Source organism: Rhipicephalus microplus, chromosome 1, assembly GCF_043290135.1.
Source record: "Rhipicephalus microplus isolate Deutch F79 chromosome 1, USDA_Rmic, whole genome shotgun sequence".
NCBI classification, from domain to species: domain Eukaryota; kingdom Metazoa; phylum Arthropoda; class Arachnida; order Ixodida; family Ixodidae; genus Rhipicephalus; species Rhipicephalus microplus.
The window spans coordinates 182897719-182910446 of record NC_134700.1 but is presented as its reverse complement, the minus strand read 5'-3'; the positions used below and the strand labels follow the sequence as shown (position 1 = coordinate 182910446).

The 12728-nt window shown below is 43.2% G+C and overlaps 1 protein-coding gene across 1 annotated transcript in view; it reads left to right on the top strand.

The window, feature by feature from the left end:
• The window catches only part of tim (timeless), a 132774-nt gene that overhangs the window by 105726 nt on the left and 14320 nt on the right, over nt 1-12728 (top strand). Inside the window, exons 12-17 of the mRNA XM_075888753.1 lie at nt 2112-2181; nt 3070-3299; nt 4084-4184; nt 4338-4521; nt 5197-5259; nt 5438-5573. Of these exons, the coding sequence (XP_075744868.1) occupies nt 2112-2181; nt 3070-3299; nt 4084-4184; nt 4338-4521; nt 5197-5259; nt 5438-5573 (784 nt within the window). The remainder of the gene's footprint in view (nt 1-2111; nt 2182-3069; nt 3300-4083; nt 4185-4337; nt 4522-5196; nt 5260-5437; nt 5574-12728) is intronic.

Below are 12728 nucleotides of genomic sequence, written 5' to 3'. Positions count from 1 at the left end.
CTTAGCAGTCGAGCGAGAAGGAGGGTGCCGGTCTGGAAGGGTATTCTGGCCACAAGTCTGCAGTCATCGTTTGTTGCTGTTTGTGAGCTTCTTCGTGCCGGTGGTTTGTGTATGTGCACAGTGTGCCGAGTCCGTTCTTCTTATGTCATTGCAATGCATAATCCTCATTGTGTTTCCTCTTTCTATTTTATTTTAAGGGGAGAGGGGAATATTTGGTCGCCCAGTGTTAACGGCATTATATGTGCCTCATTCCTTAACACTGAATGCGTAGCGAGCGTGAAGGTGTGCAACCGGCTCTACGTAAATCATTTTTTTAAATAATAGTGATTACTGAACGATTCGCACAAAATAAAATGGCAACATTCAAAGAATTAGAAACAATATATAATCTCAATTAAAGCACCGGGGCGCTAATTATTTGCCAAAAGTAATAGCAGCAAGTAGCCACAAAAGGAAAATTAGCATTAGTATTAGGGTAAATTAGCATTAGTATTGCGCCATACATAGTTATGAAGGCACCTTTTTTTTCAGAAAGAAAGAGCAATTCAAAGAAAAGGAAACGAAGTGATTCCAATATCACTGCAAGACTCGTAATGACTACAATTCACTCGTAAAAATAAAAAAACAAGTCATAATGTACTATCACAATACAAGTTTTAATTGAAAATCTTCGTGAATGAGCGATGTACCATTTGAAAAGCCCCTCTATTAGCCTTGCGAAAGTAAATGGCGACTCTTATGAAGAGCTCAAAACAAAACTCAGGACGCCATCAGCGTGTCTGCACTGAGTCGTTCGCATCTTATCTTTCTGCCACACCGGAGTAAAAGAGATGCAATAGGCCCCAGTTATACGGTGAGTCAGAAAGAGCCCGCAATGGCCGTGAAAGCAGCCACTTTGGCCGGTTACGTAAAAACACTGATCACGCGATTGTCCCATTGTGCACGTACAACTTGCGTTCCTCCTTTTTTTATCTAACCCTTTATACGAATATGTCGTGGTATAAAGAGCGTTAGACTGATGCCTGTTAAGCCAGTGTGCAGAAATGTGGGGCATGCTGCACTTCATAAGCCTACCGTTATGCCGTCTTCCTGCGATTTCTCTTATGGTTCGCCCTTTTCTTGCACAAAGCGCAGAGCGTCCTTTGGGTAAACACGCTTATATGACGGCGTCTGCGTTGGTAACCCGGTAACTGGCCTAAGGATAGCGTTGCTCTTTCATCATTTTATCCCAATGTTTGTGCATCCATAATACGATGCGGAAATCAATGTTACTACATTTGGTAACAGGTTTTCATTGGACCAGAAAACTAATAATGAAACGATTATTTAAAACAAGCTAGCAAGTAACAGCATAAGCATGTGCGAACAATTTTTTGCTCTGGTTGTGCAAGTGGCCTTCACATATTTGACGCAAATGGAAAAAAGAAAGAGTTTAATGTTACACATACGAATAAAAAAAATACTTCCTAGAGTAGTCAACAACGTTCGTTTCGCAAAGGTAAAAAACATTAACTAGTACCCTATGAACTGCTCAAAACTTTTTTCACTCGAACGTGCAAGAAAGAGGGAGAGAGAGAGAGAGAGAGAGAGAGAGAGAGAGAGAGAGAGAAATGTTTATTGTGGCAGAAAAGCTGGGGGTCAGCCTGGATCTATTTTCTGGCCTGCTACTCAGCGCAAGGCAGCAATGCAAGAAGGTACCGCTTGCATTGCATGAGCAGGTACTCAGACTCGAGGGAAGGTATAGAGTGTTTTTATACATTTCGAAATGTATATATATATATAACCTAATCAACAAGCTGTCTCTAAGCATCTCAAAACGCATAAAAGCGAACAGAAGAGAGACAGAAGATTCGAGATCTAATCAGCGCAGCGTCGGTACCGAGTCTCATAGCAGCTGCTCCTGACATTACCGCCGCATGTTTCCATAACAATACGCATAATGGGATTTCCGTTTTCGAAAACAAGCTTTCTTCGGGCTGCCCACGGTTGTCACGTTGCTGCCATGTTTTGTCCTCGCGTCACCGTGCTCGTTGCTTACTGCTTTGTTCCTTCCTTCCTCACAGTGTTGCACTTGCGCATTATATTTCTTCCACCACTTTACTTCTCAACAGCAACATGCTCCAGAACTTCACAATCAGCTTTCTGCACAGCGGATACGGACCCCTGGTGATAGAGCTTATGGTGAGCAAAGACAGTGACTACTCATTCTTCTGTGTATTTTACAGGAGCGCGTTATTTCGTTTTCGTTTTTCATAAGGCACCTAATTGCTTTCTTCTTTGTAGCAACGAGAAAAGCTTTGATTGCGTTAAGCATCGCACTTAACTATCGGCAAAATGATATTACTCTTCCCCAGAGCCGAGTCTCAAAATAAACAACAACGATAAAGATGCTCACCTTCCGAAGACAAGCAGCAGGCGTACCTGGAGTCATGCATTGATATAAATTCGTGCGTTGTTACGTGTAATGTGTGAACGTGTAGACATAAGCGCCATGTTGAAAGATATGCATACGCGCATAGAAGGAATAATTATTTACCAATCCTGAATAAGGGAGCTCACGCTTCAACTTCAATCGTCTTGGCTTTAAGCATGCCAACATATGATGCGTTTAACGCAAAAAGAGCCTCATTAAAAACAAAACACTGGTAAAGCATAATTTGAAAAATTTTTTTAACAAGTTCATTAGCGTGCTGTTCGATATCAACTGCGATAACCCATACAATGTCAGCGCCCTATTTCGCGCGTGCAACGCGACCCTGCAGATATGTTTTCAAGAAACTGCATTTGTCATCCTTTTTGTCATCTTCCCTTTCTCGCTGATCAGAGTAGCAGGCTAATCTGCTCTTACCTCAGGGCGACCCTCATTTCCTCGAAATACATTATTCTCTATTTGTCTCTACCTCTCTAAGGAAATTTAGCAAATCCTTCCAGCCGATCCTACAGTGCTCTGCCATTCTGCATAACTTCCCAGACTTGAAAGTGACGAGCCCAAAGTTGTGCGTGAGCCTGCGCGCGCTACGATTGCTGCCTTTCGGACCACGTTGCATGTATTTCACTTCATTTCCTCAGCGGGTGAACCACGAGCAGGGATCGAGCTTGATCGACCGTTGCCACTTTTTGTGGGTGGTGGGCTACTTCACGGGACTGGCCACCGCATTGGGCCTCTCCCTGCACCACGTGCGCCCTGTGCTCTCGATTGAGGTGGTCGGTCTGCTAGTCTTCGAGGCCATAACGGTCTGCCAGGAGCTAGACATGTCGCAGCACCAGTCGGCCGAAGGATCCAAACTACTCAAGAAGAGGTGCGTATTGGTTCTCGCATCACTACAATGGTGGTAACGTCACATTTTTGACGTTGCGCTGCGGAACTTGTGGTCATGTTTTTGGTTCTAGCCACGGCAAACAAGCTTGCATTGGGGCAAAGTACAGAAGTACTCATGTACTGAAATATTTTATAGGACGACTTTCAGTTGGGCATGTTGGTAAAGAAAGAAAGATAAATATTTCAATGAATATATGTAGATGTTTGTCTGGCTTTTGGCCTCACATGCTACTACAGGTGTTGGGTGATGATTATGACATATACAGCGATAAACACCAGGTTCACGATGTAACAGGCGCAATATGCACAATGCACAGGACGGCTGTATGCCATCTGTTATCGTAGCGGTATTTTGTTCACTCAGGCTGTTTTGATAATATTGGTGGTTTGTGGTAACGTGCATTTACGTGATGCATATACAAGAATGTAGTTTTAGAAATAAAAACTTTCAGATTCTAATGAGCGCTCGGTTCTGTATTATTTCGAAGTCATCGTGCATACTGTGCTTATTTTGTCCCGAGATGGGCACGTTGCATGACGAACGTGAGAGCAGCTAAAAATTTATCCACAATCACCTACTACATATGGAGCTCATGGTAAGAATGTCGAAGCCGCGCTACTATTGAACCCCAAAATATTTCACTCATTTCATCATTTTTAACCGTTTCTCGCGCTGCTTCAAAGGGAATGCACGTTTACTCATTTTCAATTGTTCCCGCCATCGCACAAGCCATCGTCGTGACGTACGTCGTGTTGCGATGCAGGTACCATCTTGTGGTTCGCGCTTTTCGCGAATTCATCGCCGCCATAGGAACGTACAACAGCCGCTGCAAGGGAGTCGGTGACGACATGCGTCGGCTCTGCGGTGAGAAATGCTACAGATAATAAAAGCTGTAGGTTATTTTTTCGCATGTAACTTCCAAAAGCTTACCACTTCTACAGACACTCGTAAATAATCTACAATCGATCAGCTGAATTTGACCTCCTTCATAATAAAAGTCCAACTGATTGTTCGCAGTTTCACTGGCACGTCTAGAAGACCTGCGTAATATCCCGCTACTGCTGATTCGCAAGTGGAGCGCCATGCCGATCCAGGCACTCGTAGACCTCATCATCACCAACCATTTGTTGCTTCTAATCCTAGAGTATGCCCAGAAAACTGAGGGTGGCCTGGACATCGACATCCTCGGCCATCTGTCGCAGTATGTTTTACTTCCACTTCTTTTTCTTCCGCAAAAATTATCAAAAGTCGATAGGGTCGTTTGTGAACATGACAAATAAACATAGCAGCGTATTTACTCAAAAACAAAAAGCGTTCGTTATTCGACAAAATGAGCCTATACTATTGTTGCGATTGAAACACATAAAAATATGGTTCACAAACAAAAGAAAACATATAAAAATGTAAAGTAACTAAAGTACTGCAATTTTTCAGCACACCTTAGCCGCAATTTCCTAAATGCGAGTAAATATTTAGAGTATGTTCTATGTCACATATCATCACTAGTATGCAAGCATTGCCTTTAGATGTTTTTCCCTATACCCGTCGAAGATTATTTTTAAATGTTCCAGATTAACGAAGCAAATACATCTGAGATGTATTTATTTTTCTAATTTCGTTCAGTTTAGCAGAAAGAGTACTATCGCAAGCCAATATGTCTGTCATAGTACTAAAAGCTAAAAATAAGGAGGGGAGACAATAGTCGGGGATTCGTCATATATACTCGACTTCAAACGTGAGTTTCAAAACGAAAATTGTAAATCAAAGTTTAACTACATTGTCCGTACACCCATTTGAATCATGTGAGTCCTAAGTAGGTCTGAGACTTCTTCAAAGTTTATTGACGAAGTGATGCATTTTTTTTCTGCTCTTCCAGATTTGCAACAGTCGAGGTGATGGAAAAATATGGTGCAGTACTGAAGGACTACCGGAAGAACAGGTAAATCGCGATGCATCGGGAATGGTTTGCTTAAACGCAATGCGTCTCAGAGCAGATGCATTCGCTGTAAAATTTTATATAATGTAAAAACTCTGAAGCAAAACCTCTTCCTAGACTATCCAAAGTCTGTCAAAGCCAAAGTATAGCATCACGTGCCCTATCCTCCTTTCATTTTCAGTGTTCTCGTAAATGACTGCGTTTTCACGATGATGCATCACGTTGCTGGTGACCTGAAGCGCCCGGAAGCACTTTTCCATCCGAACATCCTATCTTCTTTCGTCAACATCTTGAACGAGGGAGCTGAAATTCCAGAGGTATGTCCCCACAGCCATTAAAATAATGCCTTTGGCAGTTTTCCCATTGGTTAACAATGAAGTTCTCCTCACACCGTGTGGCGACGCAAGGTTTTCAAGAGACATAAGCTAACAGCATGGCAGCTTCCACTTACTAATAGACAACGACTACCGCTACACGTTTTACATGTGACAATATAATAGTGTGGTACCTTCCCCTCATTAATAGGCAAGGTGTGCCGCTGCACGCAATACAAAAGCTAGCAATGCCGTAGCTTCCCCTCCCGAGTATGCAATGTGTGGTCATGCACACTTTAGAAAAAAAACAAGAATCAACGGTGTGGTAGCTTCCCTCACAAAGAGACAATGTGTGACGGTGCACGCTTTTAGAAAGACAAAAGGTAGCAGTGTGGTAGGTTCTCCTCACTAGTGGAATATATATGACGGTGCACTCCTTAAAAAACAAAAAACAAGAATTTACAATGTGGTAGCTTTCACTCACTAATAGCCATTGTGTGGCGGTGCACGCTTTCCAAAAGGCGAGAGCTAACAATGCTGGTTTCTCCTCACTAATGGATGCATGTGGCGGTGCACTCTATCAAAAAAAACAAAAAATTGAAATGTGGTAGCTTTCCCTTAACAATAGACAGCGTGTGGTGGTGCATGCTCTACAAAAAACAAAAGCTAACAATGTGGTGATTTCTCCTCACCAATGGAATACATGTGGCGGTGCACTCTTTAAAACAACAACAATTCACAATTTTGTAGCTTCCCCTCACTAATAGACAGTTTGTGACGGTGCACACTTTACAAAAGAGGAAAACTAACAATGTGCTCGTTTGCCGTCACTAATGGAACGCATGTGGCGGTGCACTCTTAAGAAAACAAAAATTTACAATGTGGTAGCTTCCCTTCACTAATCGATAGTGTGTGGGGGTGCACACTTTACAAAAGACTAAAGCCAACAATGTGGTGGTTTCTCCTCACAAATAGAATACAAGTAGCGGTGCAATCCTTAAAGTAACAAGAATGTACCATGTGGTAGCTCCCCTCACTAATACTCAGTGTGTGGCAATGCACACTTTAAAAAAGACGGAAGGTAACAGTATGCTGGTTTCCCCTTACTAATGGAATGTATATGGCGGTGCACTATTAAAAAACAAACACATACAATGTGGTAGCTTCCCCTTACTAATAGACAGCGTGTGGTAGTGCCCGCTTTACAAAAGACGAAAGCTAACAATGTGGTGGTTTCTCCTCACTAATGGAATACAGGTGGCGGTACACTCTTTAAAAACAAGAATTTAAAATGTCGTAGCTTCCCCTCACTCATGAAAAGTGTGTGGTGGTGCACGCTTTACAAAAAACGAAAGCTAGCAATGTGTTTGTTTCCCCTCACAAGTGGAATGCATGCGGTAGTGCACTTATCAAAACAAAAAAAAAATTACAACGTGGCAACTTCCCCTCACTAGTAGACAGTGTGTGGCGGCGCACGCTTTACGAAAAACGAAAGCTAACAATGTGGTGGTTTACCTTTACTGATGGAACGCGTGTGGTGGTGCACAATATAAAAAAACAAAAAGAAACAAGAATTTACAGAGTGGTAGCTTCCCCTCACCAAGAGACAGTGTGTGGCGGTGCACGCTTTACAAAATACGAAAGCTAACAATTTGGTGGTTCTTCCTTGTTATTAGAATACATGTGGTGGCACACTCTTTAAAAAAGCTGAAAACAAGAATTCACATTGTAGTAGCTTCCCATCGCTAAGAGACGGTGTGTGGCGGTGCCCACTTTACAACAGACGAAGGACAAAAATATGGTTGTTTCCTCTCATTAATGAAATGTATGTGGCGGTGCACTCTGAAAAAAACAAAAATTTACAATGTGGTAGCTTCCCTTCGCTAACTATGCCTCACACCAAATTCTAGTTAGACCGTGAAAGTTGTTGGGTGTCCGATGAGGAACATTTTGCCAGAGAATTTTTTGAATCAGTTCATTATGAGCTGAAAAAACTGTTTTTAGAGCGGCGTGAGACGAGGAAGAGAGGAGATGAGCTCGGAATCCTTGCCTCTCGTCTGCATAGCTTTCACAAGCCAAAACTCTTTCCTACCCATGTCAGCATCCGACTAAGAGGTCACGTGCGCATGACGTGCCCAAACAAGCCCAAGCCACGTGCTCGCGAGCGGCGTTTTCTCTTTTGTTGACCAGCGTTGTTTTGAGGTCTACTGCTTGTTTCTGCAGGATGGTTTGGATATGCTGGCTTAGACACGGAAGAACAAATGAGCACAAATTTGTGCGCGAAAGCGTAGGAGTGTTACACGGTTGTCGTCTGCTCGATGCGCTGACCCCAACCACGGGGACACAAACGCATGCCAAACGCCAGCACATGAGCGCCGTATCTCATTGCGCTTCACGAGAAAAGTGAAGAAAATGAACGCTCACACTCCCGTATTGCGTCTCAATATTTATTTAGAGATTTGTTAATCTATTCAAACAACAAATACATGAACTACGCATGTTGTGTTTCATAATTCTCGCCATGTCACGTGCCCCTGTTGGAAACGTCAGAGGGTAGTCGTCTACGTAGAGAACCAACGTCACTGCATTGCCGTGTACGTAGGGCCATTCATACGCGCACGTCATGCCTTCATTCTCTGGGCACGCTCCCGCAAAAGGAAGGAGGAACAGCGTTCATCTTGGAATTTGACCCATTTTCGCGGCGCGTAGCGTTGCGAATTTTGGTAGACGTGATCATTAACGGCTCATCTACGCATTGCGCCTGTCAGCTAAAAATTGTCAAACCTGGCGAGTGGCCCCTTTAAAAAAAACTAAAACATTTAATGTGGTAGCTTCCCCTCATTAATAGACAGTGTGTGGCGGTACACGCTTTACAAAAGACGAAAGCTAGCAATGTGGTGGCTTCTCCTCACTAATGGAACAAATGTGGCGGTTCACTCTTTGAAAAAACAAAAAAACAAGAATTTACAATGTGGTAGTTTTCCCTTACTTATGGACAGTGTGCGGCAATGCACGCTTCCCAAAAGACGAAAGATAACAATGTAATGGTTTCCCCTCACTAATGGAATGCTTGTAGCGGTGCACACTTAAAAAACAAAAATTTACAAAGTAATAACTTCCCCTAACCATTAGACACTGTATGGCAGTGCACGCTTTACAAAAGGCGAAAGCTACCAATGTGGTGGTTTTCCCTCACTAATGGCATGCACGTGGCGGTGCACTCTTAAAAAAGCGAAACTATACAATGTGGTAGCTTCCCCTTACTAATAGACAGTGTGTGGCGGCGCACGCTTTACAAAAGACGAAAGCTAACAATGTGGTGGTTTCCCCTTACTAATGCAACGCATGTGGCGGTGCACTTATAAAAAACAAAAATTTACAAACTGGTAGCTTCCCCTCATCAAGAGACAGTGTGTGGCGATACACACCTTAAAAAACAAAAAAACAAGAATTTACAATGTGGTAGCTTCCCCTCATTAAGAAACAGTATGTGGTGGTGCACACTTGGAAAATACGAAAGCTAGCAATGTGGTGGGTTCGCCTTACTAATGGAATACATGTGGCAGAACAATCTTTGAGAAAACAAAAAAAACAAAAATTTACAATGCGGTAGCTTCCTCTTACTGAGAGACAGTGTGTGGCGGTGCACACTTTACACAAGATGAAAGCTAGCAATGTGGCGGTTTTCCCTCACCAGTTGAATGTACGTGGTGGTGCACTCTTAAAAAACAAAAATTTCAAATATGTTAGCTTTCCTTCACTACTAGACTGTGTGTGACGGTGCTCACATTACAAAATACAAAAGATAACAATGTGGTGCTTTCTCATCACTAATGGAATACATGTAGTGGTGCACACTTTTAAAAAACAAGGATTCACAGTTCGGTAGCCTTCCCTTTACAATAGGCGCTATGCGGCGGTTCGCGCTTTACAGGACGCAAAAATCCAACAACGTGATATTTTCTCATCACTATTTGCAACACCACGAAACGCTCGGTGTGCTGGTAGCAGTGATCAAATAACAAAAATGGCTGCGTTTAACAGGCAAAAAAATTCTAGTTCTTTCCATGTTGTAGAAACCAACTCTCACCACGCGGCGACCGAGACGTACCACCCGAGGTGGTAAAGCAAAGTGGGAAAAGAAAACGTTCTGCCGCTATTTGCCATGCTAATAGCGGCGGTTGACTTGCTGGTCGCTTGAAGAAGAAGCAAAAACGCTGGAGAAGTTATAGTAGGGCTGAGAAAAACTTGTATTTACAGACTGTGCAGAAGTTACGTAAGTACAGACATCAAAGTTTTAAAAAAGAAAGCATTTTAAAGATGAACTGATTTCCGTGGAGCGACCCTGCGGGACTCGGCAGATTCGATGGTGCCTAACACCGCAAGCCCGGTTCAGAACGCTTGGCGGAACTTTGGTGCCTTTTCTCATTACATCGGTGCTCCGCCCTTACACAACTCTCGGCGAATCATCGCCTGTTTGTCCTCTGGTAGGACAGTACACTTGGTTATTCAAAAACCCCCACAAGGACGCCACCTTCGTGAAAGTGAGGGCTCACGTTCTCTCCCCAAATAGCTTACTGAGGGGGCGCTACTAGATTAGTGAGGGGGCGCTACCACATTGTTAGCCTTTGGTTTTTGTACAGCGCATGTTAGCTCTTGTCTCCTATAAAGCGTGCACCACCACAGGTGTTTTATAGGTATGTTCAAGCTAACTCACTACTTGCTGCATTTTGTCTTTTGTGAAGCGTGCGCTGCCATACATTGTTTGGTGAGGGACATCACACGACGCTCTGCGGATGACGGCTCCTGGAGGCCTAGCCTAGGCCAGTGATTCCTCTTTGGATCCTTAATAACGTTTATTATCTACCTACCTTTTCCTCACTCACGGAATACGTGTGGCGGTGCACAGCTTAGAGAAATAGAAAATAACAGTATAGTAGCTTCCCCCAACGTTCGAAAATATGTGGCAGTGCGCTCTTTACAGAAAAAAGCAGTGTCGTAGCTTCCCTTCATTAATACGCAGTGTGTAACAAGAAAAGTCAGCAGATCTCATGGGAATCAGTTTCATGTGAAGCAGATGACGAATGATTATCTCAGTTGGTTTTTTTTTGCTGATTAGCCAGTGTTAGCAGCTGTATCGACGTTGATGCAGTAGTTGTGTGCACCCCGTGGGCTTACCATGAACGTCCCCTACACTGCCATTTACTCATGACTACACTGGGTAACTTATGGTCTGACATAACCTCAATACGCACATTAGAACACATGAGTCAGTATTATCAAAACAAAGTGCGGTTTATGGTGTGACAATGTTAGTATCACAAATATTTTAAAGACGATAGTATTTCTTGGGGATCTTCGACGCAAAAATTTTGATCTGTCTGTTTGTCTGTACATTTGTCTGTTTGTCCACTCTTAACGGCATCGGGTACTTGAAACCGCCGACCCCATCCGCAGCACCCACCTATGTTGCTCAAGGTTGAGCGTTCATGTTTGTGCAATTGTTAATTAAAAAGCAATTATTGCGCATGTCTGGGGCACCATAACAGCACGTATCATGTGCGTCTCTTACTAGAAAAGGCATACATAAGTAATTTTAAGGACCGTAGCGCTTATCACGCTGCGCTGACCATGCAACGCTTGCAGAGAAAGGCGAGTGTTTCCAACGCTTTGCTAAAACGAAACGGTAATGGCACCTACCCGTCACCTTGCGTTCTACATCTTATCACCTCTGAGGTGGACGCGCACACCCGTCTCAGAGCAACGCGCTTTATTTTCTAAGACAACTGCCAGATGGCGCTTATGTCTCACGTGTGACGTGACTTTATGCGCTCGTTCGCCTCCGCTGCACGCTCGAGGCACTTTAACGCAGCGCCTCCGGAATACCATTCACCGATTTTCTTACGCAGAACATCAAATAAATGTCTTGTTTACTCTCTCCACACGCAAGACTATCGTCTTTAGACGACATTTGCAGATTACATGCAGATACGGGGCCAATTTTTTCGTTAGCATATTCTCACGGGGTCGATAAAAAGCTTCAATATAACTTGCTCAATCTCAAATGTAATGTTTATTAGATTACGATAAAAGTGGAGAATACATTGAAACCACAGTCGCGTTTACTAAGCACGACATCTCTGTCATAATTTTACATATCTGATGTTCGTTGCCTTGTTGTAAAATGGCATAGCCAGCACTGTAACCACAATTGAAGGTGCGCTGACCTTAAGCCTGCATAGTTTCTTTTTACAAGGCAGTTTCAGAACCTGACTTGGCTCTGTGGTACAATACCTAATTTCCATGCAGAACAATTGAGTTCTACTCCTGCTGAAATTGTGACTTCTTTATTTTTGCATTCATTGATTCTATGTTGCCGATGTCTATTTCTCTTAACGCTCTCACTTTTAAATTGCTAATGCTTTTCCTCATCATTGCAGGATAAGATATAACGTATCACCTGTGACACATATCCGAGTACCACAGCCATTTTTATATGTATACGTGTCACACGTGTTTGGAGTAAAGAGTTTGAGTATGTATGCAACAGAATCTTCCCTTCAATGATGTCGTGAAAAGGTTGCCTGAAAAGTGACATGTCGATGTTTCATCTATATAGGTATATACGGGTAGACTCACTTTTCTGTACGCCTGGTTCGGTTGTACATGACTCCACGGCCGCGATTTGGTTGACGTCTGCACCAAGCTCAATCCGTATTGGGCTGGGCCCTGCAACAGAGACAAACTTGTTGATCGTAATCTAGAATCAATGAGGCGCTAAAATCTACCTTTTGTAGAATATAACCGTGTGGTAGTTTCCCCTCATCAACTATACGGACGTGGCAATGCACGCTTGAGTATAGACAATAGTTAACACGCGCTTTACAGGAACTAAAAGCTAACAGTGTGGTAGATTCCCCTCACCAACTGTACAACTGTGGCAGTGCACGCTTTACAGGAAGAAAAAGCTAACACGCTCTTTACAGGGACTGGAATCTAACAGTGCGGTAGTTTCCACTCACCAACTCTCCAACTGTGGTGGTGCACACTTTACAGGAGACAATCGCTAACACTGGCTTTACAGGAACTAAAAGCTAAAGGTGTGGTAGATTCCCCTCACCAACTGTACAACTGTGGCGGTGCATGCTTTACAGGAAG